Consider the following 18,088-nt stretch of genomic DNA (forward strand, 5'->3'; position numbering starts at 1 on the left):
TCTTCTTTGGAGAAATGTCTATTTAGGTCTTCTGCCCATTTTTTGATTGGGTTGTTTGTTTTATTAATATTGAGCTGCATGAGCTGCATGAGCTGTTTATGTATTTTGGAGATTAATCCTTTGTCTGTTGATTCGTTTGCAAATATTTTCTCCCATTCTGAGGGTTGTCTTTTTGCCTTGTTTGTAGTTTCCTTTGCAAAAGCTTTTAAGTTTCATTAGGTCCCATTTGTTTACTTTTGTTTTTATTTCCATTACTCTAGGAGGTGGATCAAAAAAGATCTTGCTGTGATTTATGTCAAAAGTGTTCTCCCTATGTTTTCCTCTAAGAGTTTTATAGTGTGGTGTTCTGATTCTATCCAAACATTTTAATCCGAAATATCTCAACGTGGATGAATTTTCATGAAAAAGGTATTTCCTAGAGCTCTTTCCAATCCAACAATTCCTTAATTAATTTTCTACATATCTCAGTTAAATTCTTCCCCAATTTTTGCATTTTCTTCATAATTTTGCTAAAATTACCATCACTGGTTCCAATCCTTTTCTATGTAAATGTTATAGCAAAAATTTCATACACCAATCAGCTTTTTTGTCCATATCATCTTTCAAAGGCTCTGTGTTCACTACTTCTACCAGGTCCAATTTTAAAGGTGTAAATTTTATTAAGATTTGATTCACTGTCAAGTTTTAATCAATAGTGTTAGCGTATAGTGTTAACCACTGTCAGTTTTACCTTTTGCTGAATATTTTTCTGAGACTATTTTTTTCCTGAGTCAATTTTATACTTTTAATTTCATGAGCCAGAACTGCTTCATTTATGATAAATTTTTATGGTGATCATTTTGGGCTGTTTTGAGTTTTATTCTACATTATTTCTACTAGTAATATTCCTCATAGATTGACTAAAAGATGACAATCTATATTCCTTCGTCAATTTTCTTCTAAAATAGTGAGCAATTCCTTTTAGTTTAAGGTTGTTTTATTGTGCAAGATTTGTCTGTTGTATTGTGAATCTTCTGTATATACCTGCTCATTCTGTGTACCTTGTATTAACTGCTCACACCACTAATTTTTCTGCTATCATGTCGTCTGATATAAGGTAATGGCTTTTGATGATGGAAAATTCCCATAAATTTCTGCGTGCTCCAAAGTACTTCTCTACACATTTCTTTTAAAAGGCAAACTGCAGCCCACAGTTCATGTTTCAGGGACTGCAGAACATTTTTAAATTGTAAAAGAAGACATCTTGCTGTGTCTGTTGTTGTTGATCACTTCCTTCTGTCTGTCCTTCTTACTCCCCTGGTTGTCCTTTCATCCTCTGTCTCTGTATGTTTCTTTTATGGCTCCAAGCTCCCAACACTGCCAGGTCAATCTTCATTAACCCCTTCGAAATTCTTTTGTGCATTCATTCATTCATTTACTTGTTAAAAGTTTGTTATGTGATATACATTGTACCAGACGCTAGAATAAATATCTGAAAAATAAGACATAACCCTAAACTTCCAGAGGATTATAATCTAATGGAGGTTGAGAGACTAATAAGGTACATAAAGTGACTGGCAAAAGACAAAAAAATTAGTTTAGCAATGCAGTATTTCTAACTCCGTAAGAAGGCTTAAATAGAAGAGCAGAGGACCAACGTCAATTGGAAGTTATTCCTCTCCTCCTTCCTGTGTTTTCATAATCCTTCTCTCTTTACTGGCTCTTTCTTCCAATCAATAAACAAGATAAGGTCTCTCCTGTCTCCCATTTCATTAAAACATCTCTCTTGACCCTAATTCTGTATTTAATACCCACACTTACATTTCTCTTTCCTTAAAGTTCTCCTGGCAAAGTTCTCCAATTTATTCCTTAACACACTCTGGTTCACTCCTCAGATGACTACTTCTCATACTTGACTTCAAGCACCTTAAGGAAACTCCCTAAGTCATTTCTAAGCTCTCAGTTTCAATGACTGCTCTTTGACATGGTGTTTGTTCTCTTGCCTGTGTCTGATATGACTGATCACTCCGCCCCATTCTTCTGTACTCCTCTGGCTTTTGAGACAACTTTCCCCTGGTTTTCCTTTTATGCCTTTGTTCTCTGTTTTCTTCATAAGCTCCTCTTAAATGCTACTGGTCCCCAGGGTTCTGCTTCACTCTATATAACCTTTGTACAGTGTTACTAACAGGGAAAACTGTGCCGGGGAGGGGTAAGGGGGTGGGAGTCAGTGGAGAGAGTAACATGGGAACTCTATACTATCTGCTCAATTTTTCTGTAACTCTAAAACTGTTCTAAAAAATAGAGTTTATTAATAATAATTTTAAAAGGCAATGGTTTAAAAACGTTAAGGCTAAAACAACTATAACATTTTATAGTTAAAATAATCCTTTGTTCTAAAAATTATTTTTCTGATATAGAGTCTGGGTAGGAAGAATTAGTTGTCTGAATTTCTATAAAGACTGTGAAAAACAAAACACATCAACTAATTAGAAAGAAACCTATAGAAAATTTACTGTAATTAGGTCACATGTTTAGAACAATAATCTCTAATTGGATTTGTCAAAGTGTTCCTGCAGGTATTGATTTAATTCAATTTAATATACATTTATTGAACACCTGCTACATGAAAGGCCCTTGGTTTGGCACTGGGTAGTGGATATAAAAGCTGAAGAAGACACTGTTCCTGAAACTACAGAGATTAGCATCTGGAAGAGCATAAAAACAACACAAATACTCAAATGCAAGGCAGATGTAAGTGAGAATGTGGGACAGAGGGAGAGGGGGTCATTCCAAGAAAAGACAACATTGGAAAAGTGCAAGGCATTCGGAAAGAATAATGAGAAGGTCAGTTTGGCTGGAGCATATGCTGTGACAGTCATGGGGCCTAGGAATGAAAAGAGTTGTAGGGCACTAGGGATACAGCACAACCACAGCCACGCTTCTACAACCCTACTCAGACCAAAGACTGAACCAACGGACAGGACGGCTGAGAGGATGGCAGGCAAGAGGCGGCATGGGCACAACAATAGCCTGGCTGGTGAATGGGGCCAGAACCATGGCTTTCTAGTGAGACTGGGAAAGAGGAGACATAAGACATGTGGCTTTCAGTGTCCAGACTGCATTTTATGAGATTGTGCAAAATTCAGGGACTGCAATAGCAATAGATGGTCCTAATGATGAAGACCACGCCTCATATGTACTGATCTGAAGCATGTGCTGGTACTTGAGGGAAGATACTGATACTAAAGGCTGCCTCTTCAGCTTGCTTGGGCTGATGCAAATCAGCTTACGTGCCTTTCATTCCCTCCCTCCTATTCTATAAAGCTTTTATTTTTTTCCTGATTATAAAAATAGTGCATGCTTATCATAAAACTGGGGCTATATATAAAATAAAAATCCTTTTGAGTTGTATAATCCACAGGTAACCACTACTATAATTCCCCCTCACTCATTATTTTTCTATGCATGAGGCACTGGGAAATAGTGCAGTTGGTTAGTTATGGAATACAATCTTAGTTATGTGCGCTCTTATAGGTTAAACCTCATACTATTAATATGAAGTCAACACTGTATATATAAGAAGTTGATGTTTTGCACATCAGGATCTCCAGCCGCTTGTCGGAATGGCTGTGCTCTATTTCTAAAAAGCTCTTTTGTATAGACTTCATGATAGTGAACTGTGTTGCAATATATTTATGTAATTAATATAATATATTAATTTTTTGTTTTAAAAAATACAGCACAAAATGTGAAGGTTTACCTTAATAGTAGAAAATAAAAGTGATAAGAATGTATGTAAGAAGGAGTCTAACTCAGAAATGTCTCATTTCTAAAGAAACAATGGATCTTTTAATAGTATAAAGTTTCTCAGGCATACAACTGTTCATGCTGTAGCAGAACAGTCTGTATATATTGGGTTGGCCCAAAAGTTCGTTTGGGTCTTTCCGTAAGCTCTTATGGAAAAACCCGAACGAACTTTTGGGCCAACCCAATATTTTATATTCACAAAAGTGCATATATTTGGCAAATTGGAATAAGCACACACATACACATGCACACATCTGTATCCTGTTTCTTCTCACAATTACATATTTTAAATGTTCTTTAATGGACAGTCATGTCAATCTGTTCAAAAATTAGCAATTCTTCAAGAGCCACGTCAAGTTGTGCCTCCACTATAAGTATTCAATGACAACCCATTTATTACTTCTTGGGATTACAGTAATCGATCTTCTGAATGCCTTTACCAGTATCTAGCCTGTTCTCTTTCCAAATCACTTTGATGAAATGATTTCTCTCAAACATGGCACCAATCATGTCACTCCCCAGCTCAGGAGACCTTCGACGGTTCCCCACTGGCTACATGATCCCGGTCTGGTTTCACTAGTCCAGACCTTCCCCCACTCATACCATCTATATTCCCACCAAACTTAACCTTCTGTGCCTTTACTTCAACTCCCCCCACGTGGGATTCTAACATCACTCCGTGTTCCTTTTTACCTTGATGACAGTTATTTGTGTACACGTGTTTCCTCTGGATTAGGCTATAAACACTTTGAAGCCAGGATTTGCAAATTCAGTGCAGTGCAGTTAAGTGTAAATCAAAGTCAGTGAAGACTAACTCTATTCCAGACACCAGGCAAGGTGTTAAGTGTAGAGAGTAAATAAGGCTCAATCCTCACCCTCAAGGATCTCTCAGCCCAGAGAGGGAGACAACATGTAATAAATAACCTGATTCAAGGTACTCCATGAAATGGCAGGAATGCACAGGAGACACCATGCAGCACAGAGGAAGGGATGGGCTCTGCCTGTATGGGCTGGGCCGTGATAGGTGATCTCTAAAGGAACAAGAGAGTGCCAGACAGCAGAGAAAGCGCAGCACAGCATGGTATATTTAGGCAATTTTAGAAAGGTGGGTGTTTCCATAGTGGGGGAAGAGATGGACTTGCCTTTAGAGATATGAGGGTAAATACCACTAAGAGTCTTACAAAATCTGACAGGAGGCTTAAAAACCAAATGCGATTTAACATCTCTTCCAAGGCTATTGGTTATTCTTCCAACTATTTATATTACTCTGAACTTCTCCATGTATAATTTTGTCTCTCTCCAACTAGAATGTAAACTTTTGGAAGGCAGAATTCATGTACGCATTTCTTGAATGTCTCAAAGCCCTCAGTATGGGATCTAGCACACAGTAGAAGTCTTACCAATCTTTTAAATTCACAATCCACCCTCATAGCTGTATGCTCAGTGCTTAAAGGGAATTCAAAACATCTGTTAGAAGAATGAACCAATGCTGAGTCAAGACAAAAACTGAAAGGACCAGCATATTTTGTGGGAATGTTCTGGATTAGTGATTTTGCCTCTAGAACAACTTTATTTGCTGTTAAAAAAGCAATTTAATGCAATTTGTTTCCAAATGTCATATTTTAGCATATTTATGGTTGTCAATAACTGGGTAATCAGCAGTAAAATAACAAGTATGGATTTTCAGCTATGATAATTGGACTTGTCTCTCAGAATTGCTTGTATGTAACGATCGTTAATCAATGGATGACATTTCCTGCAGACTGGGAGGCCCTGTCTCTCCAAGCTCTGCTGGACAGGACTGTAATTTGTGGCCTGAAATGACATCTTCACTATAGGGAGTAAATGTGGTGTGATGACCAACAGTGGTAGCTGAGTCAAAGAAATGTAAGTGAAGGAGGAGTGAAGATGGAAGAGTTAGCATTGCTCTTTATCAAAGTTATGGCAAACCAGGGCTGGGCACCTTGTGTTTATTTGGGAGAGGAAATGAGAGATGTATGTGAGTGTGATTGTATGAATGTGTTTGTTTGAATTGGGGAAGTAATAGGGGAAGAGGAGAGGTTCTTTTCTAGGATCCAGTCTGATGAGAAAAAGAAAAAGAAAAGAGAAGTAAAGGCTATAAATACTAAGGGAAAGCTAGGTAGCTATAAATATCTAAAAAAGAAGACTGTATGTGGTGAAGTCACAGGCTGCAGCAAAGAGGATCACATAAAAGAGACAATGGAGAAGAGGAAGTAGAAAATCAGGGGTGTATTTAAGTCAAACACTCAGAGGTTTCTCTGCAGGTTTGTTCGACTCCTGATTGTTTTGCTGGGATGCTAACCCGTGCTGCCTCCTGCATTCCACCTTAGTGGTGGTGGTGACAGTGAAATATACGTCTCATGTTGTCAGTTTTAACCCCTAAATGCCATTGCCTATAATTTTGCTCTTTAGTTCTAGGGTGTGGCTGTCAGTATCACTTGCCCGGAGATGACAGGAACCAAGAAAGCATCACCCAAGGGATGGTGAACGCCACAACAGCTTAGACAAAGCATATGCAGTCCTAGAAATGCTACATATTCTAAGTAACTGTGTCGAGGGAGAGGGGTGAATATAGAACTATGCTCTAATAAAAACGTGAATCCCCAAAGTCAATTGATCCTGCCCGAGACTCACAAATGATCTTATATTTAATTCATATTTCCTGTCCTTTTGTCTTGGAGACCTAACCTCTCCTGGCCTACAATGATGAAGCAGGTCTCGGGAGGGACCTCCCTGGTGGTCCAGTGGTTAAGACTTCGCCTTCCAATGTAGGGGGTGCGGGTTCGACCCCTGGTCAGTTAAGATCCCACAGGCCTCAGGGCCAAAAAACCAAAACATAAAAAAACAGAAACAATATTGTAAAACGCAGGTCTCTTACATCAGTCTGGGTATGTCACTGACAGCCACTGTCCCGTCCTGGGTCTCGCTCTCTCCATCTTCCTCCTCTTCATCACTGCTTTCCGACTCCTCACTCGAGGAGGAGTAATCCGTCACTTTCTTCAGTGGGCGGTTTGTTTCTTCAATCCGGAGTTCTCTTAATTCTTTGGCTAATGCCGTCAGATCCTACAAGAGAAAAGTGTGTCCAGCGTACATGAATTATAGATACGACCAAAGCGACGTCTCTCAGCAAGTCTCCGGCTCAAGCAACAAGAAATAAACAAGAAAAAAAAGCTCTCTATAGAACTGTTACAAACATAGTTACTGCATGAAACCAAGAAAACGATGTTTGTAGCGCAGAGAAACTAGAAAAGAAAGATGAAATAAATTTCAACTTTGTTCACAACCAACTGCTAGACTGAGACTGTTCGGTTCTGAATCTGCATGTGTATATATGTGTATGTGCACCGTGTGTGTACACATATATACAAACACTGGGTTCACATTTTATTTTGGGAAGGTGAAGTTGGTCACCCACCCTCATAGTTAATTACCCACAGGATTAGAAATTATTCCCCAGTATTTTGAGACTCCTGCCCAAGCCATAGTCATGGCCTTTCTTCTCTTATGATTGCTACCGTACCAAAATCTAGCATCAGTCACAGAACAGAGCAATTCCCAAGGTTCCAGCTGCTACAATGACTCATTTGGTGTGTCATCATTCCCTGGAGAGCCGAGGCACCACATCAAATAATGGCCCGCCCCAAAGCCCAGTGCCACTGAAATTTATAGCCACAGAGCTGAGTTAATCAAGAGGAACAACAACAAAATAAAACAAACAAACAAAAACAAAAAAAGAGTTCTCTTCCAGAATGATAGGTGTCTCATTTTCTTTTGTTTTATATTGCATCACCTGGCAGAAACCCTGGCGAAGAATACTGAAATGAATGTGCAAACACCAAAAGGAAGAGGTAAATTTTCAGTTTTCCATGAGTATGATGAAACCTTTAGCCTTATGGATGTGATGAGGTGGCATTTAATCACCAGGCACATGGCAGGCAGTGTGCTGAAGATCTGACTACCTTTTATTGTACATGCTTTCAGAGCAATGCAGAGGGAAGCAGTTCTGCAAAAGCATGGCCGCTCTAATTTGCATGGGTTAAACTGCCCTTGGCACACAGCATGCAAATGAAGAAAAAGCAATTTGACATCAGTCTTACCATTTCTCCCTATATTAGTGACCCATGTGGGAATCAGAGCATTCAGTGAGAGACAGGGGATTAGGGAGAAAGAAACTCATTTGAAGATACTAAATCCCACAGTTTTCTTATGGCCATATTCTCTCTTTATTTCAATCCAGAAATATATTTGCCCAATTCACCTGATGTAAGGCTAGAGCAATAGAGGTGATCTAAATGACATCTGATAATCTATCCTGATAAGTTAGAAGAAAAGTTGTGATAAATGTGTGTAACTAAATAATAAATATAATTTTATTTTGAGAAGATAACAGATCATCCTGTTTCTTTACCGTTGCCTATATATGAGGCATTAATGTATTGGTTAAGACTAAGGACAGAAAATGCTTCAGGTTTTTTATTTGGTCTAGAAATTTAGAAAGTTCAAGGTGTTAAGTGAAGGATTCATTTCTTTCTAATTTCATAAAAATCAAAGGGGGACAGCAATGACAACTTTTACATTTGTTCTGTAGTCATCTGAATTGAAGCCCTTGGAAAAGGGAAGCTTTTGAAAATTCAAATTGTGCATTTTCTACCCAAACATGCTTGCTGGGCTTTTACACACATGCACACACACATGGCCTCAATCTCAGTGGATATATTTATCCCATCCATGAAAATGAAAATAAAATTGTATTAAAAAGACTCAAACTGTTTAAATATAATGTACACCATTAATGAAGAGGAAAATTACCACACAGAATTTTATGCAAATTTATTTCCGGTTTCTTTGGTGATGGGCCAAAATAAGAAAAGCTAATGTTCAGATTTCAGCTTTTTACTTCTTATTTCCTCTTGACAATTGCCAATGTTTATCTTTATCAAATTGACGAGAAAGTGAAGGGTATGCTACACTTGAGCACATTGGGAAAATACAGTTTAGATATTTGTTAAAGCAATTAATGAAAAAGGACATTATAATCCTCCAAACCAATAAAATAATTTAAAAATTAGATAAATTTATTTTGTATTTTTCCTTCTCTATGTTAGGACCATGTTATGTCTCATCAAAGAATACAACTAGCATTTAAAATGTTACTTGTCATTAAAAAAACATTTTATTATAATTTAAAGAGAGAATATGGTTAAGAGAGTCTATTTCTAATGTCAGTAATTCTGAGTAAAATATAATAATATTAACTATGATTTATTTAAATTGATAATACATTTTCCCCATAGGTTGGTTTTCCTTATTGCTGACGTTTCAAAGCAAGACAAAGAAGATTTTAAAAAATCAAAACTACTATTTAGAAATATTTAGCTGGTCCAAAGCCCATTGCTTTAGAGTAACTCTCACTTGTTAAAATCACCTAAAATTCTCCAAACACTGTATTTAGGAACACTTTTAAAGCTCTGACCTGCTTTATAATTTCACTTTTAATTAGAGGTTTTTTTTTTTTTTTTTTTTTTGGTTTCTGTGTTATTAAAAAGCTATCTTTCCTGAAACTTTAGAAATAATTGCAAATTCCTTTTAAGTTTAATTGGTAACAGCTTGGCAGGTGAGACATATATGAAAATACCAAGGTACCAATAATGAGTAACTCAAAACTAATACCCCAGCCAAAGAAAATTAATCTTCCATTGCCCATAGTCTGTGTGTGTAGCTGAAGTTTTGTTCCTTATCCATCCACCCTGGAAAAACTTACAATAGCAAAGTTATAGGAAATAGACATGATCTAAAATTGACACCATTGTGTTCAGATCCATTTTCATATGTTTTATTTTCTGACAATACCAATCTTCTCCATATAATGAGTTTTTGTGGTAATTTATTGCTTGACTGTCTCAAGCCTGGAGCTAAAAAGTATTAAAAAAAGAAAAAAAGTGCTATTTACAATAAAAATATTTGAGAATGTATAACTGAAAAAGAAATATGACAAAATGTTAAGCTTTTTGACTAAAGAGTAAAGGTATTTAAGGGGTTCTCACCCAAAGGTTTCTTTCATGTAACACTTTTTAGAATCAACTTGATGTAATTTTTCTTTCAAAAAGGCTTATTTAATCTGACAATTATGCATACTCTGCTTTAAAAGGTGCTCTTTTGGGTATCTTTTTAAAAACAATATAGTTTATGCAAATTTTAGTTCAATTTTTTAAACTATTAAAATAATAGTTAAAAATTTTAAAGTTGTTTTTTTCTTTACATATTAAAATAATTCATTTCCTTTTTAGGAAATCTAAAGATATGACTTGGGGAAGTCACTTGACTTCGATATCTTCAACTGAGGGAAAAAAGGTTTGTTCCAGTTCTGTCCAGTCTATGGATGTGCTCTGGAATTTGTCAGATTTCTACATACAATGAAAAAGTGGTGGTAAAGCCAGTGTTTGCTTATGTATCTAATCTTCATGACATCTATTTAATTGTGCTAAAGTAAAAAGAATATTTATTTTGGAGGGTTGTATTAAATAATCACAGACTACGCTGCACAATCTCATATTCCACAGGAAGGAATGCCAAATGCATGGACGCTCCCCCAGATTGACTTTTACGGAACTCAAATAATTAAAGTAGCAATAATAAGCAATATGTTTTTGGCCTTTTAAGACTGCTCATTTCAAACTCGGGTTATCTAAATGGCATATCAGTCACGGCGGATGGAAGCCATCTTAAAACCTAGGAATGAGATGGGAGAGAGATTTAACTCAAGGTTTTTTGACTGTGGCACTAATGACATTTGGGGTGGATAAGTCTCTATTGTAGGTTGTTTTCCTGTGTATTGTAGGCTGTTAAGCAGCATCTCTCCGCTCTACACACAAGATGCCAGCAGCACCGCTTCCCACCTCCAAGTTGTGACAACCAAACTGACTCCAGACTTTCCCAAATGTCTCCTAAGGGAAGGGGAGTTGGGGGGGGATACTCATCCCTGGTTGAGGACCACTGGGTTAGGTAGAACCAAGGAATCCTGTGTTTTTAGTGGTTTGGATCAGTGATACTCAAGGGGTAGGGTTAGAAGAATCATCTGGAGGGTTTTTTCCAGTCATCCATGGCTCTAGAGATTTTGGTGTACAGCTTACACCCCCTCAATTATTTCTACCTCTGTTGCCTACCTCTCATCTCTGTCCAGTGTGCTAGAGTATCCTGAAATAAATAAAGCAATTTTTAAAAGCCTAAAATATCCTGGGTTAATCAGATGAAATCCATGAGAGCCCTTTCCCTCATGACAGCCACCTCCAAGCTAATTTCTGGACTCGTAAGAGGAAACCTTGAGTTGTGCACACACACGACCATTTTATTGGCAGCCTGAGCATCAGAACTGTTTGGGAGAAAACTGATAAAGTTTGTGATAATCCCTGTCCTTCTCACTCTCATGGGGAGAAGGGGCAAGGCTATAGCACACAGCAATTAAAAACGTTTCCCTTTTTTCTTTCTGTAATGCCATCCACATACTGTAGACATGTAGAATCTTTTTTTTTAATAAGCAATAATTCTTTAACTATGATAATGACTTTCTAAATCACTCTGAATGGTGAGGCAGTCATAATTCTGAAAAAGTGATGCTTTTTGGTAAAGATCAGACACATAGAAACATGCTTCTCCCACCAGAATAGCTCCACGCCTCAGGCCCTGGCTTTACATAGCACTTCACACTTCAGAAAATGCTCTCGCACTCGTGATCTTGAGTGAACCTAAACAATCTTGTGAGAGAGGAAAGGCAGGTGTTTTTATCCCCATTTTACAGATGAGGAAACTGGCCCAGAGAGTTCGTGAGACCGGCCCCTCCGGTTATTTATTGGGGGAGCCAGAATTTGAATGCAGCTTGTTCACTCCCAAAGCCAGTGCTTTTTCCATATCATTTCACAAAAACGGTGCTCAGCCTTAAAGCCATAATGCTAGCCTTCGGATTCCATGCAGTTAGGAATTTTTGCAGAAGGCCTCTCTCTTCCAAAACAACTCCACTATGCTGTATTCATGCAGGTCTGACAAAGAGCAGTGAGGCAGTCATCCTTCTTAGCAAGCTACTTAAGATTGGCAAAGTCATATATTTTTCTAATGGAAAAATGTCACCACAGATAAGGAAATAAAGTTACTTAACTCGCCAGGATTCATTAACTAAAGTTGACGTTGCTGCTGATGCTGTAGTTAATGTCCCACAAATTAATCTAACAACACCCGGTAACTCCTTGTTCACAAATCACACACTATAAATTTGGACGACCCTAGAATGACGTCTCTTTTCTTTGTTAGTAAAACTGCCATCCCCTAGCAAGGCTGGCGAGTGCAGGTTAAAAGCTCAGGCTTTGCTACTGGAAGATACTAGAATGAGAAACTGTGCCAATAACAAAGCACCGATGCTTATCTTTAGCTAGACTGGAACGTTGGAAAAGTGACATTTTGGCTAGAAGGAAGGTCTCTGGAGCTATTATACACAGTGTCTGAGGGGCTCAGGCTGGCTTCTGTGAAAGGGCTCTCCTCTCAGCAGATCACTCCAAAGGAATGCACTTTAATCTGTGATCCAATTGGCCACCTTTCTGAATATCAGCCTCAGGAAGTCAGTTTATATTTACATCTTGTGAAAGCATGACCAAGCAAAAAGGTAATACTAACCTCATCTATAGCTTTCTTATAGCTCTGAGATAAGAGGAAACCAATCCAGAAGAATCCACGGGAGGGGGAAAAGCCGGAAGAAAGGCAGCAGGTTAGACACAAAATGGAAATTGTTAGTACACAACTGATAAATGCAAAAAGGGCAAGAAGAACCTCAACCCAGAATGGTGTGAATGCCCTTCATTGTTACCCTCACTGTACTTCCTTACTTTAAAATGTACAAAAATAAAGTAAACGAAAACATCTTCACATCCATTTCACAGAAAAGATTCTTGGAAAATTTAAATAAAATAAGTGGATAGTAACTCATTCCAAATTAATTTCCAACTTTCAAATTTCAGCCTCCATCCTCTTATTTCTTTCTTTATGGCTATTTGGGGTCTGACGTGTTACAGCAATGAAGCTAGATTTCCGGTTGTCAGCCCCCTATCAGACCATGCTTATCAAGTTCTGGTCTAGAAAAAACGGTCCTAGAGCGGCAGAAATGCAGCAGAAAAATTGTAATATTAATTCATGTGGAAAATAATATAGGAAAAGGCCAGAATATACAAGAAAAATCCATAGGAAGTGCCCAAATATTCTTAATTGTTACTTTCAACATCTTTTTGCTAAAGCTGCTGAGTAGAAATTATGGAATAACGTGAGTTATTTCTCTTCCTGTTTTATTCTGTAACACAGTGCTAATGATCAGCAAAATAACCAAAGGCAGATAAGCAATCCAAGATCTGTTCATTTCTTTCCTAATCAGGTATGACTTCCTTCCAGATGCTTCTAGCATCCGTTCTTATTAATCTCAACATTTTTTGTTTCATAGTCATGAGTGCATCCTCAACTACTTTATCCTGTGGGTTCTCTGGGAAATGAAAAGAGTTCAAAACTGTTTGAGAGAAAAGCACTCACAGCCGGTCGACTAGGTCGGGTAATTTCCCTGGATTCTTCAGGTTTCGCCTTGGAAGGCTCATGGGGGAGCACGGGTGATCCTTCCGACTTACTGTTGGCTAGAGGAAAAACAGAGGGCCAAGAAAGATAATGACCATCAGAAGGTGCTGGCTCAAGTTCTGGAGCTCTGTGGTAAGTCAGCTGTGGAGATGACTCAGCGGACACCTCATTCACTTAGGCAAATCCTCAAGCGCATCCGTGACAAAACAGTAAACGTTCAGGCAAACAAAATCAGCCATACACATTTAGTCTTATAACCTGGAGGTCACTGGTAATAATATGAAAAACTAGCCAGCACCGCCATTTACTGAGCACTAATTTTGTGTCAGGCTTAGTGCTAAACGCTTTCTATGTCAACTGTCTCACTGAATCCTTGCTCCAACCCAATGACGTGGCACTGTTTTCCTGTATGACAGTTGAACACAGAGAGATGACACAACTAGCCTAAGGTTACACTGAAGTTATGTGCAGAGCTGGGATTCTGTCTGATTTCTCAAAGTCCTATTCTCAATTATTATACTAAACCAGCCTCTGAGTTAGCATTCTATGCTTGATTTCTTCTCTTACCACTTACCCATCAGGATACGTTTTTTTGACGAAATGTTGTAGAAAAAAATAGAAACCTGTTTTATTTGGAGGAACGATTTTTAAATGGGGGGAGGAAAGGGGAGTTGTCTAGAGTGAGGGCAGGAAGGAGAGTGTTGGTGATAAAGCGGAAGGGCCCTAGAATAGAGGTTATAGAGCAAGGGTTGGGGGAGGGCTGCCTGACAGCTACAAGTGAAGAGCATCCCTCCGATTTATGAGCTTATAGGTAGAGAAGAAGCAACCTAAGGTGGGAGAAATTCTTTTGTTTGGTTTCAAAGTGGTCTTCCCTGGGTAGGGATACACCAAGGATATGAGCGCTTTTAACCCAGAAAAACTAAAGGCCAAAGGAAAGAAGATAAGAATTAAACCTGAACCAGATCAGAGAATTAAAATGGTATACCTAAGTTTGGTTTTCTTTAGCATTTGCTCTAACTAAGCAAATTAAGGTGCTTATGAATAGAAAAAAGGTAAGGGAATGGCAGTTTTCCAAAGTAAGTAACTTTATATCTGGATCAAGGCAACAAAAGTATACATAGCTCTGGGTGGTGCCACTGATGTCAGAAGATTGCACATAGGGGGAGCCACAGGCCAGTTCCTATCCCAATTCATAGACACAAGCATTGCATGTCTGACATCGACCTTTCCAAAATGTACATACAGTGAGTTTACTCAAAGAAATATTAGGAGGTAAAGTATGATTGTGTCTAATGAAGAGGCTAAGAGAGAATAAAGAACTGGTGGTTTTCATTAGGCAGAGTAATTTATAAGTGTTTTCCAAATTGCACTTAAAAAATATCCCGGTCTTTATTACTTGGAGGCAAAATTATCTTCTGAAGAAGATTATGCAGAAAGAGTACATTTTGATTAGCTATAAACAATAGGTTATCATGTATAATTAGCTAGACACATTAATGTTTTTCACAAGCTTCCTCATTAATGAAAACTAAGCAATGAAGAATGACTTGAATTAAATGATCAGAGAGGCTAATTTTTACTACTCTAACAGGAAAAACCAGAAGAGTCAAGTATACTTTTTAAGTCATAGATTTTATATCTTCTCTCAAGTGTATATTTATTCTACATTAGCCTTTATTAACTTTCCCTTTGAAAAATACCTTGTATTCTGAACACAGTTGACACAAGGGGAAGAGGATACTTGGGGGTCCATGAAACTCTAACCAATCAGTCAAATGGAAATGGAAATGCAGGTGACTGGTGACTACATTTTCAGATAAGACCAATATTCTGTGATCTCCCTGGAGAACACTGGTATCTGCAATTAGAAAGCATTTAGTCCACACTGATGTCACACATATAACTGGGGATGGTGGTCCACTCCCCTAAGGAGACTGAGGCTGAGAGCAGTTAAGCGGCTCTTCAGCATCACACAGTGGTGGCCACGCCAGGACCAGAAGTCATAGAAGTCAGGAAGTAATCTGGTTCCCTGTGCATGGCTCTCCTCCTCAGGGAATGCTGTCCTGGAAAGGTAGGGGAAAGCGTTACCTCGAACCCTGGTCCGTTCGCTGGATCCTGCTTGTGACCCAGGTTGAGAGCCTCCTTGGGAGCTGGGCTGGGAGCTAGGGGTGCTGGAGCTGGAGGAACTGCCACTGCTGGTCCTCTGCAAGGGGCTCTCCACGACGGGCTCAGTTCTCCGGAGGTCAGGGTTGCTGTATGGACAGCAGAGCACAGAGATTACATTCTCAAGACCTTGCCACTGGTAGACACAAGCATAGTCCAGTCCCATTCCCAGTACAAAGGGGGTAAAGAGAGTACTTATATGACCTTACATTACAGGGGTCAATGGTAATGATAGTCATGCTATCCTCTGTGGAGCTCCTGGCCAGATTCTGCATCTGGACAGGAAGAACTCTTGACCCAACTCTTGGGTCATCACACCAAACGTATTAGCTCTGAAATGGTGAATCTTCAAAGGAGGCTTTCTTTTAAACCCCTTTTCCTATTCTCATTGTAAAACATTGAAAACATTGTAAAACATTGAAAATATTACAAGATAAAAATAAGGAAGCAATGCATGCAACCTCTGAATCAAGAGCTATTCAACTATATTTTACTGGATGGAATATTATCTTCTAGTCTTTTTTCTTTTGTATGTATGGAAGCACACTGTATATTCAATTTTGCATCTTGCTTTTTTCCCCTTTAGACTGCATTGTGAGCAGCTTCTTATGCTTCTAAAAACAATAATAGCTGCACAGTATTCCATTACATAGATAAATTAGTTCTACCATTCTTCTATTGTTAGGTGCTTCCAATACATTGCTATTATACATAACAGTGAAATAACCATCTAGATGCATACAAATATTCACAATCACATCTCTCCTAGAAATGGAACTCTTGGGTGGAAGGGCATGAACTTAGGTATGTATGTGCACATATATATGTATGTGAATGTATAAACATACTGCCAGTTTTCACTGAAGTGTATGAGATGATCCATGTCACTGAATTCTTACCAGGCTTTATTATGAACAGCTAACTAATTTGTAAAAAATTGTATTTTGTTGTTTTAGTGCAGTTTTTAAAAATTAAGTGAAGTAAGTCAGAAAGAGAAAAACAAATACCATATGCTAACACATATATATGGAATCTAAAAAAAAAAAAAAAGGTTCTGAAGAACCTAGGGGCAGGACAGGAATAAAGACGCAGATGTAAGATCAACTCGGTCCTTTGTGACCACCTAGAGGGGTGGGATAGGGAGGGTGGGAGGGAGACGCAAGAGGGAAGAGATATGGGGATATATGTATATGTATAGCTGATCCACTCTGTTATAAAGCAGAAACTAACACACCATTGTAAAGCAATTATACTCCAATAAAGATGTTTAAAAAAAAGAAAAACAAATACCATATGATAACACATATATATGGAATTAAAAATAAAATAGTTCTGAGGAACCTAGGGGCAGGACAGGAATAAAGAGGCAGACGTGGAGAATGGACTTGAGGACACGGAGAGGGGGAAGGGTAAGCTGGGACGAAGTGAGAGAGTAACAATGACATATACACACTACCAAATGTAAAACAGATAGCTAGTGGGAAGCAGCCGCATAGCACAGGGAGATCAACTCGGTCCTTTGTGACCACCTAGAGGGGTGGAATAGGGAGGGTGGGAGGGAGATACCAGAGGGAGGAGATATGGGGATATATGTATACATATAGCTGATTCACTTTGTTATACAGCAGAAACTAACACAACATTGTAAAGCAATTATACTCCAATAAAGATGTTATTAAAAAAATGTAATTCTATGCTTTCCTTTTGCTCTGTCCATTTCAGGAGTATCAGGTGGGTAACAGGTACTCTGCACTGTGTTGGGTGTCAGATGCTTCATGTATAAATGTGAAAATAATATGGTCCCTTCCCTTGAGACATTGCAGTTTGGTCTGTTAAAATCTGGCCACAAAATGGCATCATTAAAGCAGCAACTAAAGCAAATAATCTCTTTCTGAAAACACAAGAGTCTTGCTTTGCAGTAACGTATTTGGCGAAAATATTTGGTCGAGTTGCAAAAATTCTTAAATATTGGGTTATTGGAAGACATGGCTGGTGGTCCTGGAAAACATGTGAAAATAAAATATGTCCTTATAATTTATTAATTTTGATCATACAAATGTAGAATTTATGACAATATTCACCTCTTAAATTTTTTATGGTAAAGGGGTTGCTAAGTCAACCTAACAGTAAAACTGACTGCAGAAGTGAGTGTTGGTAAACTTAAGGAAAACTCAAAAAATTTTTGATATTTTTATGGCACTCCTTTGAGTAGTAATTATTTTTGTGAAAACTGCTAGCATTTAATTGATTGAAATAGATTTAGATCCATAATGGAAATACCCTCCCTCCTGTTTGGAGAATACCTAAAATGATAAATGTGTGATACTTCTGCAATATGCCGCCTTTCAAATTTTTCATTTTTTTTTTCAAAAAGAAACAATCCTATCTCCTTTCATTCCCAAATAATGAATTCTTCCCCATTGACCTCTTTCATTAAACAGTAGTGGTCAAGAATTATTTATGTATAATTAATAAATTCTAAAAATATTTTTTCTAAAACTTATATTACGGATCAAGG

The 18,088-nt window shown here is 38.1% G+C and overlaps 1 protein-coding gene across 5 annotated transcripts in view; it reads right to left on the bottom strand.

The window, feature by feature from the left end:
- Positions 1–18,088, bottom strand: part of TNIK (TRAF2 and NCK interacting kinase) — a 438,436-nt gene that overhangs the window by 36,278 nt on the left and 384,070 nt on the right. For 3 of the 5 annotated variants that reach the window (XM_024124209.3, XM_024124207.3, XM_024124204.3), the window contains 4 exons: positions 15,496–15,659; positions 13,369–13,466; positions 12,469–12,492; positions 6,686–6,870 (listed from right to left, as the gene is read on the bottom strand). In XM_024124209.3, the coding sequence (XP_023979977.1) occupies positions 6,686–6,870; positions 12,469–12,492; positions 13,369–13,466; positions 15,496–15,659 (471 nt within the window). The remainder of the gene's footprint in view (positions 1–6,685; positions 6,871–12,468; positions 12,493–13,368; positions 13,467–15,495; positions 15,660–18,088) is intronic. The other 2 variants (XM_024124208.3, XM_024124205.3) reach the window with 1 other exon arrangement.

Source organism: Physeter macrocephalus, chromosome 1 (assembly GCF_002837175.3).
Source record: "Physeter macrocephalus isolate SW-GA chromosome 1, ASM283717v5, whole genome shotgun sequence".
NCBI lineage: Eukaryota > Metazoa > Chordata > Mammalia > Artiodactyla > Physeteridae > Physeter > Physeter macrocephalus.